General features: G+C 36.7%; 2 protein-coding genes and 1 pseudogene across 2 annotated transcripts in view; 2 read left to right on the plus strand and 1 right to left on the minus strand.

Annotated features, from left to right (window-relative positions):
* JhI-21 (Juvenile hormone Inducible-21) overlaps positions 1 to 19,317 on the plus strand; it is a 30,007-nt gene extending 10,690 nt beyond the window's left edge. Inside the window, exons 2-7 of the mRNA XM_074085853.1 lie at positions 2,293 to 2,591; positions 5,478 to 5,603; positions 8,621 to 8,762; positions 13,559 to 13,682; positions 15,398 to 15,598; positions 16,448 to 19,317. Of these exons, the coding sequence (XP_073941954.1) occupies positions 2,293 to 2,591; positions 5,478 to 5,603; positions 8,621 to 8,762; positions 13,559 to 13,682; positions 15,398 to 15,598; positions 16,448 to 16,849 (1,294 nt within the window). The 3' untranslated portion in view covers positions 16,850 to 19,317. The remainder of the gene's footprint in view (positions 1 to 2,292; positions 2,592 to 5,477; positions 5,604 to 8,620; positions 8,763 to 13,558; positions 13,683 to 15,397; positions 15,599 to 16,447) is intronic.
* On the minus strand, positions 17,962 to 20,767 carry LOC141426724 (NADH-ubiquinone oxidoreductase 49 kDa subunit-like). Its single transcript, XM_074085854.1, is given in 2 exon segments — positions 17,962 to 19,539; positions 19,542 to 20,767. Coding segments are annotated over 2 exon segments (1,368 nt in total). The 5' UTR covers positions 20,728 to 20,767; the 3' UTR covers positions 17,962 to 19,357.
* Positions 20,768 to 22,068: 1,301 nt separating this feature from the next.
* The window catches only part of LOC141426105 (large neutral amino acids transporter small subunit 2-like), a 9,272-nt pseudogene continuing 7,481 nt past the window's right edge, over positions 22,069 to 23,859 (plus strand).

Below are 23,859 nucleotides of genomic sequence, written 5' to 3' on the forward strand. Positions count from 1 at the left end.
CACCCAAACTACATGTGCATACCAAATTTCAAGTTGATGCCATTAGCCGTGAAGAGTTCCGTCCTGCGGAGACGATCCCGGCCGGACTACCAGGATGCCACTACCCGATTATTGTATTGTCACGCAATTTCATCATTGTATACCAAATTTCAAGTCAATACAAGTACTGAAAGTTAGTCGAATTCAACTTGCAAGATTTGATTACAGACAGACAGACAGACAATGGGACAAGTAAAACTAAAGAAAAGCTTGTAAAAACATACTGACTATTTAATCAATAAATAAACTACCTAAACTATTTATTAAAGTACCTACTCGTTAAAAGGGAATACAATTTTAAATATCAAAGAATAAAAATAATTTAAACCATAAAATAAATAGTGTAAAAAAATACAACCGCATTGATAACCTCCTCCTTTTTTTGAAGTCGGTTACTAATTATAATAATTAAAATAACTTATCACATTCAAAAATTCACTACCAGAATGAACGCTTTTTCTATCCAAAGGTCTTTCAGTCGACGGCTAAACGTTTCGTTGTTTTTAGTGTTCCGGAGCCAAAATGGAAAAAACGGAACCCTTATAGTTTCGCCATGTCTGTCTGTCTGTCTGTCTGTCTGTCTGTCTGTCTGTCTGTCCGTCCGCGGCTTTGCTCAGGGACTATCAATGCTAGAAAGCTGTAATTTTGTACGGATATATATATAAACTATGCCGACAAAATAGTACAATTAAAAATACAAAAAAAAAATATGGTACCTCCCATAGACGTAAAGTGAAGGTGATTTTTTTTTCTCATCCAACCCTATAGTGTGGCGTATCGTATTTTAAAACCATTAGGGGTTTGCTAAGCCGTTTTTTCGATTCTGTGATTTGTTTGCGAAATATTCAACTTTAAAGTGCAAATTTTTATTAAAATAGGGCGTCCCCGCCCCCCTCTAAAATCTAAAACGGTGAGTGGAAAAATTTGAAAAAATTCACAACGGTAGTAAGTATATCAAACTTACAAGGAAAACTATAACGGCTAAGTTTGCTTAGGAATTATTAGTATTTTAAGAGTAAATAGCAGCCTAAGGTATAAAATATACCTATACTTGGAAGATTCCGTATAAAATACGAAATCCATTGAAAAATATTACTTGATTTTTTCATAATGGCTACGGAACCCTATTTTGGGCGTGTCCGACACGCTCTTGGCCGGTTTTTTTTTTGCTTTATCGTAAAGTAAGACAACCTAACTAAGAATTAGCCAGGATATTTTAAACATTTTCTGAAAGACCTAAAACATCGAAGAAAAAATACTTTTGTACATTTTCTCCAATATTATTTTCAACTTCCACTGATATTAAGAATCAAGGTGTCGCTTCAGTTTGCGTAGGAAGTGCAAGATTTTACGTACTCAAATAGCCGGAATTAGTGGGAAAACAGTGACTCATAGTTAAAAAAATCCATGTGTGTGTACTGCTCTCAGCAATTAAGACTTAATAATTGACAACTGTTTGATATAGAGCTAAATTAGAACCACGCAAAGGAAATTCTGACATCTATGAGTAATATCATTGTCACGCAGCATTTCAGATTTTACTATTGCATAAAAATTATAAGCACCTAATCGAAGTAGGTACTTAAGTATATACCTACCGTAAACTAAAATAACGCTGATAAAGTAAGATATTTACCTATATTAAAGGTTACTCGTATTCACTCATAGTAACACCGAGTAGTGGCCCGCATGAGCTTTGAGGACAATAGTGTAACATATAAATATACCTACAGATGCATAAATAAACATTGAGGTTAAGCGATATCCAAGCAGATGAGTAGGTATCTATCTACGTATGTACTTAATACTTGTATACTAGATTATTGTCTGACATACCGCGTGTTGTCTTAGAGAAATATTATCTTGATTGATGAGATAAACTATCATCTTACAGATAGCTTACCATAATGTGACTCTAGCTAGATTACTAGCGCACTTGCGTGCAACTCTTGTGAGACTAGAATCTGGTCAAACTGGTAAAATTAAAGCAGTAAAGCTACCGCTTTGGAAAGGGTCATGGCATTAGTTGGAAATATTATTTGAACATCGTGTTCAATCGTTGTAACTTCATATTTTGTTCGATTTACTTAATATATGTATTGTATTTTTTTTTACAAGCTTTTATTTTGTTCCACCTGTCCCGTTGTCTGTCTGTCTGTAATCAAATCTACTATCTAAAATTTAGTCTACATATTTTTTGGCTTCTTGTACCAGAATATGTAAAATGATAATTGTGTTTTCCTTTTGTTACAGTTCCGTAGCTGCGTCTTTATTAATATGGCTCGTGTGCGGTCTTCTGTCTACTCTGGGAGCCCTGTGTTACGCGGAGCTCGGTACTTCCATCACGCGCTCAGGAGGGGACTATGCGTACATCTACGCTGCGTTTGGCCCCCTCCCAGCCTTCCTCCGCCTCTGGATAGCCCTGCTCATCATCAGGCCGACCACGCAAGCTATCGTGGCGCTGACCTTTGGCCATTATGTTGTCAAGCCATTCTTCCCTGAATGCAACCCGCCGCAGGATGCAGTCAAGATCCTGGCAGCTGTCTGTTTATGTAAGTGTTGATTGATAAACGGAATAAAATGCTTAATATAAAAAATGTTAAGAATTAACATCATTTATCATCAGGCAAACTTGTTCTGTTCTTTTTATTAATTTGAAAAGGTATTTGGGTTAGGTGGGATTGCTAAAAGTGGCCTACCCCATTTGGGAATACAGGCGTGATATTTGTGTGTATGTGTGTGTGTGTGTGTGTGTGCGTGCGAAGATATCGGTACCTACCCACTAAAACAGATACTTACTTACATAGTTTTTACTAGAGTATAATACAATCCATACTTACTAATATTATAAATGCGAAAGTGTGTGTGTTCGTATGTTTGTCCGTGTTTCACGTTGAAACGGAGCGACGGATCGACGTGATTTTTGGCATAGAGATATTTTATGGGCCAGAGAGTGACACAGGCTACTTTTTATACCGGAAAAATGCACAGTTCTCGGGGGAACAGCGTGCGATAACCGAATTCTACGGCAAAAGCTAGTACAATATAAGTTCTCGTACCTACTAGAGCAATTCAAATATAAAATAACATTTTGTTTTTTATCAACAGTATGTTTGTTTGACAATAGGTATCTAAGTATTTGTTTTGTACGTCTTAGTTGGTACGACACCCTGGCGTGTAAAACTACGTAAATGCGAAAAACAGTTAATTGTTGTCAGTAAAGTTTGAATAATAAACAGAGATAAAGCCGTTTGAAAAATTGGAAAGCTAATAGCGATGTAGTTAGAAAGTAAAATGCGATGAAAACATTACCTAAAACCGGTTACTCAGAGAAACTAGTATAAAAGCAATATTTTATTCTGTAAGTGCAGGTACTTTAGTAGATACAATGAGATGGTAGGTCAGATCCCTTTCACAATCGTGCCAGAAATGGTCAGAATAGATGTAAGTTTGTACTGTTCGTATCGAAAGATGAATAGGTCCGGGCATTCTAATTTTGAAGTTTCTCGGTGTGCTAGTTTTTAAACATCTTACAATCTACGGGTAATATCGATTAGCAATCATGGAAAATTTAGTATGACTCAGTAGTACAACTAAAGAAGTGCATCGCTCTCGTGACGTTACATTGACTTTTGACTCTAGCAACTCATACCGTAAGCATTAAGTATCTTTATAAAACGAACGTGACTGCAAAACTATCTTAACTAACTTGGTTACTTGCATATTAAAATGCAGTTTACAAGCCGATTTGTGTAGAAGTGTCCATGTTCCGCAATACTTATACGCTAATTTTATTTTAAAGGTGTAGGTAGTATCGTTTATAGCACAAGTGTAGGTATTTCATGTATGTGAGCGGAAGCAATTCATTCAGAGATCTGAAGAAACGACTTGTTGAATGGTTTGCGTTCACTTTAGTCGTTCACGTATCGTTCTGAGAGTTTCTCACGGTGCTTGTTATTGTTTGCTTCGAAAACTGTTGTTTGATCGCTGTTGTCTTTACTTTTTCCAACGAATACCTTGATTAAACTATGTTACTGCTCAATATATTTGACCATAAATAACATAAATATGCAGTTCAGATCATATAAGTGAAACATTTCATCGTAGTTTTTCTACAAATGAAATAATAATATAAAATCTTAAGGGAACAAGTAGGTAGGTAACTATGTTCTTGCTTAAAACTATTAGATTTTGATTAGATAAAAATGTAAGGAAAGTATCATTAGTCTGACTGATTGTATCTTCTAGAAAACGATAGAGACATCAGACAGACAATACATGTGTAATGAATTCGGAGATGATTAATTCCTTATCATCATCAATGCAGTATTTAATTAGGTACTTAATTATTATCTTAGCAATAATTGTAGTTCTTAAATGGTTGACATTGTGAAAAATACAACGAAAAGTAAAATAAGTATGTAATTGGCAATTCCAAAGCATTACAATCAGATAAAAAAAAGTAATCTTAAGCCCTCAAGTCATCAATTTGAAGATTTAAACTTAAAGAACTTTCGACCAACTGAATTATCACGTTACTTTCGCAAGTGATGTTTATTTGTTTGCTCTAACGGATCTATGCAGCTATAGCATTTTCTTCCGAGATCTACCCACGGCTGAATCAATATAATTTGCCGTTCAATTACATTGCCTTCTTCCTCTCACGTCGCGCTGACAGAGGCGGAGGAAGCGTCACTTAACCTAATTACTTGCGATGAAGTAAGTCGCTCAGCAAATCAACTGTAGATACAGGCGAAAATTAACTTGTCTCGCTCGAGGATATGGCGTAAACTGAACGAAATAAGATTAAGAGTTTGATTTTAACTGGGCTTTTATTCGACTTAGAATAAAAGCTTTGCCACACTGGAGAGCAGCTATTCTTGTTTTTTGTTTCTTGCGCTTCTGAAATAGTTTTTAATAAACAACGTGTTATTTTTTAATTTATGTTAACATTAGGATTAGAAACTTAGTAGTAGTCTATTCAAAAGATAATCGAGAATGAAGATAATTCATTATGGCAGTAAAACAGTGTGAAGGTTCTTAGTTTATAATGATTTTTAAAGGCCTCTTTATTGTGCACCACAATAATTATAGTAAACGATACAGAAAACCGGTACACAGAGAGAAAATTACAAGGCAAAAGAAGGAGGATTTTTTTATGTCTCTCTTTAATGTGTGAATTTTACAATTTGACCTAAAGCAATGACTTGTGGAGTTATTATAAGTATAAAAAAGTCATCATCATCAGTTTCGAAGGGGCCAGTAAACGCCCAGATTGTTCCTCTGAGTAGATTTCCAGAGTTATGCCACGTTGCCTAGTCCGTGGCCATCTTTTTATTCAAAAATAAAGAGATTTTGGAGGTGTAAAGTTAATGCAAAATTTTACTATAAAAAATAAAAACATTAGGAAAAAAATCTCGATTGACACATTTTTACAGGTATCCTGACAGCAGTCAACTGCATCAGTGTCAGATGGACAATGCGTATTCAAGATGTGTTTACGTCTTCCAAACTACTCGCTCTCGTCATCATCATCATCTCCGGCATCTACTACATCTGCATAGGTAAGTTGATAGTTTAAAAATTATGTTTCCAGTTCAATATCTGTTTTATTACTTATTAGTAGGTACCTACCTGGGAAAGTAGGATGATTTTTGAGTACATTAATGAAGATTACTTCTTAAATGGGATCGTTTAACTGTTTTAAAATCCCTACTCTCTGCGCATTTTATCAAATCCGTAGAGTCGTTTTCGAGAAACCCATGTCTTGTATAGCTTGCAGAATAGGACACTATTATACAATTCTACTTGAAAATTTTCGCACGACTTGAAAAGTTTCCTGCGCGTATGAAAGCGGGGTTTCCAACAGCACAGATATTTGGGTTAGGTAATTATAATATTTCTTACTTTTCTCTGTAGCTGCATCTCTAGTCAAGTCAAGATATGCTTAAGCAAAATCTAAAATGAGCATAATTCCACTCTTTTGTTTTTTCTTTTAATCGAGTTGGCAATCACAATCGTCAGCTATGTGTGCATTCATACCTGGGCCAATTCCACCTCCGCATGGAGACTAACCACCGCTATCTGCACATCCGTTGAACAACGGATTGAACCGGAGACGTAACGTTACGCTGTATTTTAAATTAAACATTAATAAATCTCTAACTAACAGAAATACAACGAAGGGGCTGCATTTTACATGCCTCCTCTTTTCTTAAAAAGCATTGTTTAAATACTATTACATACCTTGTATAAATGTAGAGATGTGAAAATAGTAGTTCATGTGACTGTTAAGTATTTAATGAGAAGCATTAAAATATGAGTGTGGGATGTAGGTGTGGAATTATGAAACGAGCAGACATACCTACGAGTTTTTAATGTGTGCGTGTGTTATTATGTACAGTGTACGCTTTTTCTTCACATATATATTTTACAAAAAACCATGAAAATAAATTTTCATCACACTTGCTCGTAAACAGTGTCTTAACATGCAGGCTACCTTGCTTGCAACCCCCCAAATAAAACCCTCGACCTTAATGTGCTTGTCATGAAACCCGTGGTCGGTAAATGAGTCATGATGAATGAATTTGTTAAGTAACTGCATGGCGTGCTGCAGCACCTGCAGCGCGCCGCGCGCGCACGTCGGGCACATGCTTCCAAGAGCGTAGTCAGCGGTATCGGCAATTTTTGAAAAAATATTAGTTTTTCTTTTATAAATATACAATTTTACTCGCAAATGTGATGAAAAACATTGTATGTCGCACGGGCGATACAGTCACCAGCACCAACATCCGACACAACAAGCGTGCATAAATATCTGATACGACTCTATTCCTAGCGCCGGAAGGACGTGTCAGATATTTTTGCACGCTCCGCAGTGGCAGATATTAATGCTGGTGACTATACTAGAATTAATTCCTTATTTACCGCCCTTAAGACACAATGTACTATTCTACCAGTCTGAAGTCGGTCGGTGCCTCAGCACGAGCCAGTGCAGGAGTGATTTAAGCCCAATATAAAGTGCGTAGGTGAGGTAGATGACTATAGGTCCACTCCTGCTGGCTCGTGCGAGGCAAAGACCGACTTCAGACTGGTAGAAAATTATTTTCGTGGTGTTTTGTAATCCGTAAATTTTTTGCTATAAAATTTTTGATCAAATTTTTGCCCACGAGTTTATGAACTCCACTGTACGTTCCGGAATTTAAATGTGGTAAAATAAATAACAAAATGGACTTCAATGTACATTTTCAAAGATATTAATTTTATTATAACGAAACATTTTATCTTTTTGCTGGCTACAATTTCCAGGTTTTGGACGCATTATAGAGATGGTTTATGATATATATGTGTAGATACCAAAATTGAGATTTTATGGCCTGAAGAAAATGATTACCTGGGTAATGAATATCATTCCAGTGCCTTGAACCCAACGTTCGTTATATTATTATATACATACGGAATCATTATCGTAATTTTCCAATGACCAATGACAAGTAATGCTAAGTATATGAACTTTATGCAATAATCATCCCATACATTACCTACGTTTATACTTATACCTTCAAGTATTAGTATGTAGCAGTTTATTGAAACTATTCTAAGAATGCAGTCTTGAAACATGTTTTTATTGAATAACATAAACATAACATTTAAATAACATAAACATAACATTTAACAGCCTACAAAATAAAGTTAGATATTTTAATAAATTTAGTTATACTTATAAGTAACATATTAGCTAACCTTAGGAGTGGCAGCGCTATATTTAAATTTTACTGCCAAGTGGCGCGGCCATTTTGAAAAAATCTTCCTTGAGTGCATTGACACCTACGAATTAATTTCGCGAATTCGCGAATTTTTTAAAAAATATTGTACATTTTTTCTACTTTATCATCTTAGTTTGTGACCTATATTCGTACTTACAAAGCAGCAAAGCCGCTGCTTGGGTCGAGCTCGTCGATCTGACTATAACTAACTGCGGACTGCGAGTGAAGTGTATAAAATAGTGTCAAACCATAAACATTTAGATAATTAAAGCATAAACAGAAGCCGAAATTTTATTGGTTTTTAAGTTTTGGCCCTAACCAATACGGCCTGAACCGAGTCGCAGAAAACTTTTACAGAGTTGTTCAAAAAAACTAAGTTTCAACTCGCAGAATTCTTCCCGAACACTTTGCTGAAACCCAGTGGCCCCGTACAGATATCAAGTCCTTTTAAACCCTACCCTTGTTAGTTTTCGAGTCACCAGCACCTTAATCTGACACAACAAAGTGTGCATAGATTCTGATATACGACTCTATTTCTAGGCCGGTAGGACGTATCTGATATTTTTGCACGCTCCGCCGCTGTAGCAGATATTAATCCAGGCAGTTTCCTATCTCTATCTATTTATCTAATACCTTGAAACGAGCAATTCTTGTATATGTATATATGCTTGGTCTTATCTCTGGGAAAACACTAGTTACCGAGTTCTAGCCCGAGCGGAGCTCGGTCGCCCAGATTATCTTTTTAATTAAATGAAATAGCTCAAGTAATATCAGACCAGATAAAAATTCTAACCAGACATAACTCCATCTATTAGGTCACACGGAGAACTTCGAAGACGCCTGGGATGGTGATTACGGAGTCGGGAAGGTGGCCCTGGCTTTCTACTCCGGCCTTTTCGCCTTCGGGGGCTGGAACTACCTAAACTTCGTCACTGAGGAACTGCAGGATCCTTACAAGTAAGTCTACAATGATAATTAAGACCCACGCGTTCATTTTAATTAAATAATCTTAGAGAATAGTAATCTAAAATTTAACTAATCGTGATTTTATTGTGTGCAAGGAATATTACAAAAAATATACTGTAGACCACCTTTTACTTTTCTAGTGACTAGATGGACGGAATAGCTAGTGGCGGATACTTTAGGAATTATGTTAATGTATAGTCGTGCGATATATGTTATTGATAAAACGTGGATAAAACGACAGTCAAAAGTAAGTAATGTAACGTAATAATGTTTTTAGGAACATAATGGACGAAATACATAACATAACAACAACCCAATAACATAACTCATGATTACAACAATATAACATAGTAACAACAACACATATAACATAATTATATTGTATACGCTACGTAAAAAGCAATCAGCTTTATGTTTTGGTGTAAGCTACGAGTATAGTAAACTTAGGTAACTGGTTGCTTTTTAACCCCCGACGCAAAAAGAGGGAGAAACTTCATGCAAAGCTCGATGCAAAATGACCCTCTTAAGTATTTACATTTTCAATACCAAGCGCACGACCTGTATATACTATTGCTTTTATTTGTAGGTACCTATATATATCTGATAATATAAATGTACAAAGCGGATAGATTCCAAGAACAAAATAACGAGCTCAATAGGCCTTGTTGTACAAAAGCACGATTGTCGAGGTAGTTACTCTTAGAAATAATATACATTTATAGCGTTTTGCGACAAGGATAAGTTGTCGGTACCTTTTTATATGAACAGTCCGAACCAAAAAGGGACTTTACTGTTCACCAGAATTGTTTTAGTGCTTTTGAATCACTTTAAATTATTCGAATAAATATACTATATTCATAAAGAACGTCCACGTCTCATCCAAGGTCGTCAAGTACAGATTTTTCCGTCTATAACCAACAAAAAGTTGATTTTGATAAAACATGTCTAAGAACCATCGCTAGAAAACCTGCTTTCAATTTAAAAAACTACAATCAAGTCGGTCCACCCTTCAAGAGCTACGGTGCCACAGACAGACAGACACACACACACGCACAGACACACAGACATACAGACACACATCATGCACACACACACATACCAACACACACTTTACACACATTACAGATATATACCTACCTATATACATCACATACACATCATACATCAACATCAGACAGACATAGGAGAGAACAATAGCACTTATAAAACAGTTTTTGTCGGGGGAAAAGATATATCCTATAGTTTTTACATACAATAGAATTAATTTTAAATATAAATAGGATTGCCACACATATAGTGGGACAATGAATTGCAGATCCACGGGATCAAAAAAACTAGACGGAATGGTAATTAAGTAAATGTGAGAATTGACTTTAAAATCCTTCAAGCGACCCACCCTTAAGAGGTTTGTGAACACTTCGACACGTACCCCTCACACTTGGTTGGGTTTTCAAATGAAAGTGGTATTAGCAGTAGTGAGTACAATGTTCGAGAGACGACAGATTTATATTCTGCTTTACATGAATTATATAGCTTGTTTTTTTTTACAATTCAAACTTTAGTATTTACCTTATAGGTATTTTTTTAAAGGAATTTAAACATTAAGTAGTAAATTAAATTGAGGTATTATTTTCTTTAAAACATAAATTACCGCGCAATATATCACTACAATGTATGTGTACTGCTATGGTCCTTGGTAACTCTTCGTTTTTATTATTATTTATTTAAAATATGGCTTCTGTCCTATTTTACGACAATTTCGCCAGTGTCGAAGTAAGCTCTCTTTGGGAGCGAAGTTGTACGGTGATTGTAGTTTTTGCAACTTGATAGTAAAATTCCAGAAACCACGTGGAGACAACTTGCGCATTAAAAAATGTCAGACACGAGAGCAAAATATAATTTTGTGATCACTGTTCACTGTTAAGGTTAATCGCGGCATAAAAACACTATCATAATTATACTTCAACTACCCAAAGAAACCAGAAATGCCAAAATTAGATACTGTCTACATCCGCCATGTTCGAATGCTACAAATCGACTCGTTTTTATTCAAAACATCGCACTTGTTGATGTGACAGCTGTCACAGAACGCTTCTCTCGTACGCATTACATTGCTGCTCGAAAAAAAATATATGTTAATTTTAAATTAACGATTTGTTTTGTTATAATATCGGTTCACACTTAACTCTCATTCTGGTTACAGTTTGAGGCTATATCAACAATACACGCTGTATAAAGGTACATACAATACAATACAATACAATACATACAGGGTGGAAAGTTGAGACGGGTTAGCAATACTGGGTTAAGACACTATCTTTAGTTAAAATTTTCAGCTTTCAGTTGTCTACATACTTTTTAATTTTCTTTAAGCATAAAGGATTCATATTCGTAAAAAAACAACATGCAAAAGTTTCACTTTGCAAATTAGTAGGTACCCTAGGAACTGTATGGAAAAAGTTTTGTTTGATTTGTGGGTGTTCTAGTACTCTAAGCTTAGTTGGTCTCAGAGTGTTTTAACCTGTCCTCTCCCAGAGGCACAAATTTGTGCCGAAATTCCTTTGATCCAGTTATCCTGGGAGATGACAGATTAATCCTTGATAGAAATGGGACCGATTGGCATTATAATAAAAGTCAAATTTGTCGATTTTCACGCTGACTGTACATTTTATCAAAAATCTGTGACTGTCGATTGTCATCGCTTAAAAAAGTTAGTAAAGGTCTCCTAAGAGCATTTTCGCGTAGCAGCAAGGGCTCTAGTAGCTGCCCTTGCTGTCCCATCTCAACTTTCCACCCTGTATACCATGACTCTTTATTGAACATCATAAGATAGTAAGCAGTACAGAAAAAACAGGTAGGTACATAGAAAATTTCCAAGGTAATCAGCCAGCCAGATAGGCAGCCTTATCGCTTCAGAGCGATTTCTTCTAGGCAACCTTTGAAATAGAAGTAATATAAAGAATAAAAATAAGGAAAACAACTACGCATTAATGATGGAAGAAATGCCATCGTTATCGAGCCCCAATTTACTAGTTTTAAGTAAATTATGGTTCTACAAAATATAAATCAAAGTAGGTATTATTACGTAAGTTCAATTACGTTATATTTTCCAATCGATTTTTTTATTAATTCGTTGAGTTTGCTGCAGGGCATTCTGAGCAGGCACAAATGCACAATTTGTAATTCAATAAGTAAAGTAAGTTAACACCTTGACACTAGAAGTTTAATGGACGTTTGTTTCATTCAACTAAGATAATTTCAGCCATAATAATCACGCTATTTATCCTTACATGGATAATTGCAGAACGAAAAAAATCCCTGAGTCAAAGTAAAATGTTCCGTATTGTTTAATCGATATAGACGTTATACGGGCCTTCGTTACCAAACTATAGCAACAGTGGATGATAGTGTCTTGTGCCCATTCTTTAGCACTCGCCCTATTGCATGTATTATTCATAGTCGTTTATCTCCACTAACAGTTCGCGAGAAACCACGGGAATCTCATTTTCACATTGGTTCTTGATATCTCGAACCATTACATCTTTGCAATTCAAATAAAATAACATAGGTACCTTTTCTTACACTTAATGACTGTACCACTAACATGAGTTTACAGCTTGGTTTACAGTGGTCGATAGCGACGGCGTAAATTATTTGTTTGGAGAATTGTACAGTGCCCCTAGTGTAAGTTTTCGGCTACAAAATACTTCTCGATCGCGTTCGCGTTAAAATCTCAATTTGTATGGAAACACGAACAGCGCCTCTAGCGGAACGTTTGAGATGTTCGTGTTTCCATACAAATTGAGATTATACGCGTACGCGATCGACACGTACGTTGTAACCGAAAATTTACACTAGGGGTATTGCGCCTCTACAAATAATTTACGCCGTCGCTATCGAGTACGGTCACTGTAAACTCATGCTAGTGGTACTGAAGTAATAAAATATTGATATCCGTGTCTAAGCGGGATTAACTAATTTCATGCCGGATTCTTCTTAAAAGAGGTTTTTCCGAACCAGTGGTAGATTTTTTTTGACATTCATAAGTGCTTGTTATAGCCACTTATAGCCTAAATTGAATGAAGATATTTTGACTTTGAATTTTTCTTAAAATTTTAATTCATTGAATGTGTAAAAAATTGGCGAAGTGCGAGTGGGACTCACGCACCGAGGGTTCCATATAAATTTCTAGGTACCTATTTTTAAATATTCAGTGTTCGCGGAACCCTCCCCCCCCCTCGTAAATATGTTCGCAGTGTGGGGTTGTTTTAGAACATTACTGACACAAACAGGCAGACATTTTAGAATTTTCTTGTTGATTGTGTTGTAAGTAATTTCAGTTTCTAGATATTTGAAAGTACCTACAAGGTTTTGATTCCCCGTAAATTTACATGGAAACACTTTTATTATCGACTGTATCTGTTGATTATGTTAACTTAGAAGTTGAATTTTTTACTGCCCCAATAAATATGCATTTTGAGAAAAAAAAAATTCGCTGCATAACATGTCGACATGACACTTATATAATATATGTATTAAGGTATATAAGTACTACTAACTGTATTGTCAAATTTTTCCAATTTTTCACAACTCAGCTGCGTGTATAGCTTTCATGCGGATTTGGTTTAGGTTTCTTTGGAAGATCAGAGGAAGAGAAGAAGGATACAAAACTAGGGGATAATGGGCCGCAATTCTCAAGCGTCCGCAATCTACTGTTATCGCCTGCCGCCACGCTAACGCCTGCTCATAACATTTTTATGCGTTACGCATTTCGCTATGTGTTTCAGGAACTTGCCTCGCGCAATATGGATCGCCATGCCGCTCGTGACCATCATTTATGCCATGGCAAACTTGGCCTACTTCGCTGTCGTGTCCAAAATCGAGATGGCATCAAATCCTGCTGTGGCAGTTGTAAGTAATATAGAACTTTCATATCTCGCCACTTTTTATAGGGGTGTGAAAAATGTTGATGTTGATGCAATTTGGATTGGTTTATTAGCGTAATAAACGTGGATACCTATTATAACCCGCGCGGGAGTTTTGGAATCGTAAAACATGTAGGTAAGAGAAATCAAGCTACCTATCTAAAAATATTTTTCACTTCTCATGCTCGTAAAGTTGGTGTTTATGCTGGATCTAGGCGACATAAAATGACTTTTTATGCACTAGTGCATAAAATAAAATCTTCGTCTAAGACCAAAGTGTCAACAGCCACAAACAAAGAAGGTTCTTTATGTTTTTTTAATACATTTTTTATTTATATAAAACTAAAAATAAATCAAATGAATCAAAATAAATCACTAAAACTAAAAAAAATAATTAAATAGTAATGCATGAAAAATAAAATTTACGTAGTGGATGAACAATTGTTTTCACTGTTGCTATTTCATATCCTCGCCATCGAAGTGAAAAGCAGAGTGTTAAACTCGAGCATTAAATCCATTTTCCCCTTGACATGTCTATATGAACGTCTTGGGTAAAATGGCTCGTTTTATGTTCTTGTTGTACAATCTACTATTTCGGCAGTAAATCGTAGTAAGTTTTATTTCTATGTACTTACTTACCTTTATTAATGTATTTTCTACAGTCTGTGTCAACACTAGACGACTTTGTATGATAGCGCAGCTAAGTGAATTTTCTGATTATTTTTAAGCGCCACCAATATTTGAGATGAGTTATCGTTATAACGTCTGCTTTTCACTTCGCAAATTGTTCAGGTTGGTAAGAACTGATTTTTATGACATTTGAATCATATATAATATTTGGCTATGTGCAATATCTTTTGAATTCTAAAAGCGGAATTAGTCATTCGAATACTTTATACAGTACCTCCCAGGTATTTATGTCGGTACTTATAGGTAGTGTGATATTAATTTGATTGAACTCAAGTTAACGATGTCACAGGAAAGACCTGATATGAAAATTATATAACAGAATAATAGTAAGGTAGGTAGCATTTCCTCAGTAGGTAATGAGTTCAGTAGCGACTGGCACCATTCTATTAATAAATAGTTGCTTATAATTAATTATGCGATAACTACTGACCGGTCAGTAAGTGATTTGTTACATGTTGTATAATACACTTGAGCACATTTTGTACCTATCAGTTTGTGTAAATAAGAGATAAACAGAGTAGGTATACTTAGATAGGTAGGTACACGTGGTAGCGGATAGTTAGTGCACGTGCATTGAACCCGTTAAATCAAAGTCAAATGTTAAGAAAAATATCTACATGGTATTATTCGCAGTAAGATGACTGATAATTAAATTTAACTTTAAACATCAACTTAGTATGGAGGTAAAGGTTTAGGTATGTGTATCTGGTCAATGGAGGAACTTTCCATTGCAATGTATAATTCAGCAATGTTGTAAAAATACGTCACTTGGCCGTCAAAATAGTCAATCGTCGCTTGCGGGGCAATGCCTAGTTGATACTATAAATATTAGATATTCGTAGATATTTTGTGCATTAGCGCTCGTGTTACCACCAGGCGTGCTGTGGTATGACCTAGTGACTCCATTCTGCCTATGTTCTGTACCTTGACACTGCTTGGACATAGTTACCTACTTGAGCTGCGCTGTGAACTTTGATTCCAATCTTAGATGTACTTATGTTTATTTGGCAGGTATTCGGCGACCGACTCTTCGGTGCTTGGAGTTGGGTGATTCCTGTCTTCGTGGCACTGTCGACATTTGGTGGTGTAAATGGAGTTTTGTTCACGTCAGCGAGGTTGTTCGCCACGGGTGCGCAAGAGGGCCATATGCCCGCATTCTTCTCGCTGTTCCACATCGAAAAACAGACACCCATACCTTCGCTCATATTCACGGTAAGACAATCAAAACTTTTTTAACCGTTTTTTACAAGCTTTTATTTATCTTCACGTGTATGTAAGTATGTATGTACAGCTTGGAAATTAGCAAACCATTTTTGGACCATTTTGGACACATATAAATCCGGTGACAATACAATAGTCTGATGGGGAAATTTTGGAGTTCTGGCCAGGCAGGATAGTCTCCGCAGAACGGAACTTCGAACGGAACTACCTAATCAAATAAATATAAAGAGTAAATTGAAATAATAAATAAATAATTTGATAACAGTCCAAGTACAGTCAACAAAAAGTACAGTCAGCAAAAAAACACTTTTTTTTAACACAAACTTACCTTATGATTGGTTTTTGGAGTATTTTTGTATTTTTTATTTCAACTCCAAATTTGTTACTTTTACGGGTATCCCGTGAAACCATATCGAAAATACAAACTGAGACATGGATGCACAGAAAAACCAGAAAAAGAGACCAGCGCTGGGAATCGAACCCAGGTCCTCAGCAATCCGTGCTGCGTGCTATAACCCCTACACCACCGCTGGACAGGAATCTAGACACGAATTTTTCCTATGCATACATATCTCAGATTGCTTATTTCTACTACGCTACGACTAAAATTGCGGGCTGAATCAGAAAATATGAGTCTGGCCCTATTGTTATGGGACAGGATTTATGATGGGATTTAGTTTATCTATGTTCTTCTAGATAAGTAACATCTAACCTGTAGTGATGAAACTATGAGAAAACTGATCATGGCTATCTTTCAGACTATTACCTACCAGTATAAATAATAAACCTACAATTTATTTTCTATGATAACTTAAATACTTACAATTATATGTTTTTCAGTGCTTCTTTTCTCTCCTGATGCTGTCGACAAGCAACGTGTTCGCTCTGATCAATTACTTCTCACAAACCCTGTGGCTTTCGGTGGGAGCGTCCGTGGTCGGCATGCTGTGGCTGCGGCGAACGCGCCCCGATATCCCCCGGCCCATTCGAGTCAACATCGTCGTCCCGTACTTATTCCTCGTAGCCATCGCTTGCCTAGTCATCATCCCAGCCATCGACAAACCAATAGACAGCGTCATAGGACTCGCAATCCTCCTATCCGGCATCCCTGTCTACTACCTCTGCGTCAAGTGGGAGACAAAACCCGACAGTTATCACCTACTCTCCGGCTGCATCCTCAGATTCTTCCAGAAACTTTGCTCTTGCATCTATGTGGAATCCACTGAGAAAATGTCACAGTGAATGAGAATTTGATATTGATGGATCAAACGTAAAAAGGACCAAAATATGTTATTTATACGCTTAACTAAGTAATTGTTTATTATTTATAATTTGTCCCTATGAGCTACGTGAATAAGGATGAGGACTGGGTATGCGATCGTTAATTTTATTTATATGCAAGTATGAGCGAAGTTATTAACTTGACCTTGACTAGTGGCCGTCCTTTTCTTATATGTATGTAGGATTTTAACTGCGAGTTCCGTTGTGGATTGACAGGACACAGTACAGAACTCACGGAACTCAGTGTTTTAGGTAGGCAATGATGATGATGGTTTTCATAATTATTTTTTATTACTTTTTTATTTAACTAGCAATGTTTGTATTTTAGTAAATAAGTTGTCCGTTTTATATTGCTACTTAGTCGAATTTTGTTCCTTTCCAGTGGTCGGATGAATTTGAAATTCAGCAGATTAGTAAATTAAGTAGCTGGGAATTTTAAGTACATCAGGTGGGTAAACAAACTTATATTAAAATAGAAAATTTTATACCTGCCTAAATTCAAAACAATCCGACTACTTAAAATGGGGCAGACACATTTTACTGGTAAGATTTGAAGCAAACAGATAAATAAAAATGACTAGATAAATCAAGAGTTTGTAAAAATTACCTAGGAGGCAATAATAATTGCATGACAAACAATAATTGCTGAGAAAAGTACTTCCTGTTTGATTAAGTTACACACGTTAAGGAAAGAATAGCCCAGCTTGCAGCGCCAATGCATTGGCGCATGCCGGTCATATAGTGTGTGTACGGTCAAGGAAACTGAATCACGAGCCAGGGTGGAGTGGAACCTCTTCATAACCAATGTTGCTATGATTTCTTTGGCAGATATATGGGATGTCACCATGACATTAGTAGCACGAAGGTTCACCCTGGCACACCCTGGTAAGTGATTCAGTTTCCTTGACTGTACCTACTTGTGCAGAGCGACATTTTACTCGGTATTAGCACTGCAAACAGGGTCCCGCATGCAAAGATTTGAATAGGCACTTTGTTAATTACATGTGCATCAATAGACACATATTATAAAACATGTCCTACGTCGCATCTGCCTGTCTGTATGTTTGCGATGATTTTAAAAATTACTTAAGTTATGGATTTTTGTGCGGTTTTTACCATCAGTTAGATATTTATTTTTTCACGGAGGGATTATATATATAATATATTATGTAACTAGCGACGCGCCCCAGCTTCGCTAGGGTGCGGTTTTAGGGAAAAGGAGAAATGAAAAATGAAAAGTTACCAGACCACCTTCAATTATAGACTTTACTTATTGTTTCATCAGTTTTTTCCAAAGTTGCACCCGTGCGAGTCGCTACGTACCTACTTATACAACAAAAACGTTGGGTAAATAAAAATATTGGTCGCTCTGAAATTTTATGTGTGATGGATAAGTTATAATACTTCTGAATGCTCTTAAACATTAAATTTCTAAGGCTTGAAAAATTTAACTAGCCGTGTTGCTCTCTGAATATTTAAACGATAACGTTATACGATACGTTTAAACGATATGTTCTATTATGTATTAAATGTGCCGTAGGTATTTATGTACCTATATTTACTGTAGATCAAAACATATTCTAGTTAAGTACCTAGTTTTATATTAAAATTTATATATTGTCTGTATTACAAGAACCAATACATTCCAGTTGTGTATTCCTAGGTGTCTATAGACTGTATATTTACATAATCGTTGCGAGCAGTACCTAACGATAACTTTGTATTGATCGTTTGCTTCATCTAGGAATAAGGATATTAATGTGATGAGCGACGACACAATGTATAAAAGCATTATAAGTATAACAAATCTCCCGGCTATATATTATAATTATACCTATACGTACCTAGTTGTAATATTATGATTTTGCTACCATTACTTTTACAATTTAAATTTTATCTGCTATGCTACACTGGACACTACGCGCATTCAATTTAATTGCACACATGAGCATGTTTACCTACAGCATGTTTAGAGAGTTGTATGAACTATTTTCTGACGTTTTTGGAAATATTATAAGCAGGGTCACTGTTCGGTTTTACCGAAATTAATCTTGAGATATTATTGATATTTCAATTAAATCAAATTATGAACTCGGGCTCTATGGGTAGCTAGATGGTAGTCTTGAGGTAACGAATACAAGATATATACCTAGGTACCTAAGTATGGCAATGTATGAATTAAAACGATTTTAACAAAGCAGTTATACCTACCTATCAAATGTGTCCACGATTGTAAGCAATTTCGAAAGATCCAAAACTGGATTAAGAATAAGTATATACCGTAGCCAGTACCTACCTACATGAGCTTATTACGGTTATGTACGTACGTAACCATGATTACGTATTTATTTTGATAGATGCGAATTTAAACACAAGTAACAAAGAACTAAGTATTAAAAATATTGTTAAATAAATTGTTTGCATTTAATGTTTCAGTATTTTATTTCACAAAAATATTTGTTTATGAATCTAACGATCAATATCACCAAAAACAACGTCGATAGAAGCAATCATTATGGTGACATCAGCGAGCATGTTCCTCTTGGCCATCACTGCCAAACTTGCCATGTGAGTGTAGCAGCTGGGTCTCACGAACGCACGGTACGGCCGCGAGGTTCCGTCGGCCACCATGTACAGACCAAATTCCCCTTAGGTGCCTCCACACACGTGTAAGTCGCCCCAGGTGGCACAGCATACCCTTCAGTGCATAACTTGAAATGGTGAATTAGGGATTCCATCGAAGTTTTCATCTCTGCCCTTGAAGGTAAACAGTACTTTGAATCGTCCGTTTTATATTCCCCCTCGGGCATCGTATCAATCACTTGGTTCAGAATTCTCAAAGACTGACGCATCTCCTCGTTGCGAAGAAGATGTCGGTCATAAGAATCGCCAAAAGTCCCCACAGGCACATCGAAGTCGTATAAATCATAACCATCGTAGGGTACGTTTATTCTTATATCCCACTTTACCCCCGTACACCGCAACATCGGTCCAGTAAAACCCAAACTGATCGCTTCATGAGCACTCACCACACCTATTCCCGCTGTTCGCGCGTAATATAAACGATTACCTGTAACTAAATCCTCAGTTTCATCCAGTCTTTCTCCAATTTTTGCGCAGAATTCGTAAACATCATCCATATATCCAATAGGTATATCTTGTGATACACCTCCAGGTCGTATGTAGGCGCAATGTACTCGAGCACCACAAAGCCTTTCAAACATCTCGTATAACTTTTCTCTTTCTTCACACATCCAGAAGAAGGGTGTAATACCACCTGCGTCTAGTACTGTCCCCGAAATGTTCAGAAGATGATTGGCTATTCGAGTCAGCTCTGCACACATGACCCTGATCGCTTTAGCTCGAGGTGGTGCCTCGATATTTAACAAAGTTTCCACAGCGAGAGCAAACCCTTGCTCGTTCACTAGGGATGACACATAGTCGAGACGATCCATGTACGGTAAACTTTGGTTGTAATGTTTATTCTCCATCAGCTTTTCTGTTGCTCTATGCAAAAATCCTACGTGAGGATCAGCTCTTACTACATATTCCCCATCTAATTCGAGGATCAGCCGCAGTACACCATGGGCTGCAGGGTGTTGAGGTCCAAAATTGATCATCATGTTAGTGACTTTGCGCTCGACAGGTGGTAGCTTACCGTGATACACTATTTTGTAGTATTTCTCCATGGCCGGAGTTGACCACATGGCTGGACCACTAAACTCTTGTAGATATTCCGTGTCTGGAAACCATCTGTGTCCATAAAGTGGAGATTTAACAGTAAAGTACCGAACATTTTGAAATCTTTGAATAAAAGGTAAAAACCTAACAAGTCGCATACTGCTTGATGTTAGATGTCTTTACAAAAGTAAAACACGCTCTTTGATATCTCATAAATTAGTTTGACATCTTTAAAATTAACTGCCAGTTTAAAAAAAAGTATTTAAAAAGTACGTATATATCTACCTCCCACTTCCTAACGCCCCTGGTACCTAAACAGAAGCTTTTCGAAATATAAAGTTTTTTTATATACTTATATAAGGAGCCCAAGAGGATCCCCTTGGGATTTTTAATCAAGTGCGGCAGATTGGTAATCTAAATGGGGGATACCTTGCACCACCCTGTCGAGTACCTCCACTATATCCAAGTCTTATTTAGACAAAACAGCTGTATGATACATAGTCCTGTTGATAGGTTCCGTTAAAATTTTCAGGTAGCTAGGTACTTATGTCAAAATATAGAACTCTTTAAACTTTAAGGTCTCTACCATTACATCGTCTCATACTCATACCATGACTGTAAAATAACGTGTCACGCAAAAATATATTCTTTGTGTCGAAAAGTATTTGGAGTTAGGTAAGTATGTGATAATTTTTTTTCCGTAAAAAATTAGGGGCTGTTTCACCATCCATTGATTAGCGTTAACCGACGGTTAAATGTGATGCCGTCTCCGTCTATCTATTCCAACAAAACAAATAGAGACGGCCTCACACCTAACCGCCAGTTAGCACTAATCAATGGATGGTGAAACAGCCCCTTAATATTGCACAAAAGGAAATACAAAAAGGTTACATAAAATAGTAACTACAAAGGTGGACTTATTCCTGAAAGGATTTCTGCCATTCAACCAACATTCAACCTATATAAAATAATAGCATTTTGTGTTTTTTAAATAAATATGGCTCTGTCCATCGGAGGACAATTTTGCCAGTGTCTAGTAGTTTTTGCCGGTGTACGGTAAAAAAATTCTAGAAAACGAAATATGAGAGGTAATGGTGAATGAACGATCTTGATTTCATTAATAAATAGAAAACACATTTTAGTCATACGTAGTCAGAACAGCACGTTTTCGTTTTAAATGCTTTCTTAAACAGTTTTATTATTTGACATATGTCAGTGACATTGTCAATCCTGAACAATCCTAGTGCTGCCAAGTTAATAATTTTTAGCTAAATTTGCTAAAGTAAATCCAGATGAACAGCGAAATGGTTTTATAAATTAATTTCTTAAGTCAGTGCGACGTAATAAAAAATCACTTTTTCCGTTTTTTAAACATGCCATAAACAAGAATAAATTACTACATTCGTCCCTTTTCATCCCTAACACGTTACATCTCCTCAATGAGTCGACGAGGAGGTCGTACTGTCCGGTGACTTCATCGTCGTGTAGCCGGGGTGATCATGACAGCACGTGGTGCCCCCTGGGTGTTCTCTTGTGGTAATGCTACTGAACTTGGTGTCGGCTGCATGGAGACGAGCTCTCAGGTGGTGAAGAATCTTCCGCACTTAAGGGAATACTTAGCGGCGTTGGTGTTTGAGTAGGAGTCGAATTGGGTATTCGAAAGGGTGATGACAGTGTTTGGAGGACTATCTGTCAATGATGCTTGATGTGAGTTTTCTTATGGTGAGTTCCCAGGTAGTAATCCCGATGGCAGTCTAGGACGGATATGATCAGCATGCCGGCGAATATTATCACCTCTTGGGGTTGAAATGATGTAAGCATAACGATGCTTCCGTTAGGTTACGACTCCTGGTTGCCAGGTTTTCTGCAATCTTGTTCTGTGATAAATTGCGCCACCAGGCGTATACTCTAAATTTTTATTCGTGGTTTCATTTAAAGTGGCTTGTATGTGTTGGTACTGCCAGGTTCTTCGTTTGTTTGATCGTATGTTCGAAAACCAAAAATTTAGCTGCCGTCCAAACATGATTTCAGCTGGTGATTTGCCAGTAGTGGTAAGTGGTGTGATCCGGTTAGTGAAAAGAAATTCTTGTAGACGCTGTTGCTGGCAGCCTGATGAGGATGAGTATCTGGCTTTGAATGTGCGCACGAGTCTGCACTAAGCTCTTTAGTCGGCTGGCGTAGTGTTCTATAATTTCTAACACAATTCCAAAATTCTGTGAGAGCTCGATATTGTGTTCTCTTGACGCGGTAAAGTCTAGTAATTTTGTGCGTATATCGCTATATGTGCACGTGTCGAAATTCGATGTGAGTGCTGTTTTTACTTCCCGGAAGATGTCGGGAGTAATGCTGTTCAAAAGGAGATCCTTTTTGAGGACATCATTATTGGTTAGACCATGTCACAGGGGGCCAGGTTTAGATATGTGCAAATAAATGTAATCGTTAATCTTACCTATTTCGAGGGTTGGCAAAACAGAATACTTAAGTGCATTTTTTTTAAAGTTACATTTATAGACATACTCAATGTTTTCTGCTTTATTTATCTAGCAAAACCGTATAAAAAATAAATATTGAGTACTTATCCGGTTCTGCCAGAATATCCTCGATTTATTTAAACCTACTTAAAATGTGTCTGTTTGCGTATTTTCAGCATTATTATTTTCAATTACAATAGATATACGACTACAAACTTAAAATAATTATTCGGTAGATATTTATTTCATGTATTAATCACGATAATTTCAGAAATCATTATTTATTTAGAAAAGGGAAGTTGGTAGAGTACCGTTACGATTTCGCAAAATGATTGCTCCCGAACTTAGTGACGTGCGGCCGACATACATCGCGTCGCGTACCCGACCACAGACTACAGAGATACTACGTACCCGACTGGTTTCCTGCGGTTTTCCTGCAATCTGCGCTTGAGGGGTGGGTAACTCGAACCGGTGCGGGGCGGAGCGTGGCCATTCTGTACGTTAGTACTATTATATATTCTGTGACCATTGTATATTTGGCTTCGAAAAAAATCCATATAGTCGCTTACCCAATAGTTGGTGGGGTTATATTTTTCCATTGAAATAGAGCCGAACCAAGCTAACTCTGCAGAGAATAATATGGTAACACTGCAAATGTAACGCATATTATGAACGTCATTTGACGTTAAAATACAGTGTTGCCAAATTATTTCGTTGCAGGCTTAGCTTGGCCAGGCTCTAAAGTAAAGTCAGATGAACATCGAATTGGTTTTAATAATATAGTTTCTTAAGTCAGTGCGACGTAATAAATCACTTTTT

Source organism: Choristoneura fumiferana, chromosome 3 (genome assembly GCF_025370935.1).
Source record: "Choristoneura fumiferana chromosome 3, NRCan_CFum_1, whole genome shotgun sequence".
Lineage (NCBI taxonomy): Eukaryota > Metazoa > Arthropoda > Insecta > Lepidoptera > Tortricidae > Choristoneura > Choristoneura fumiferana.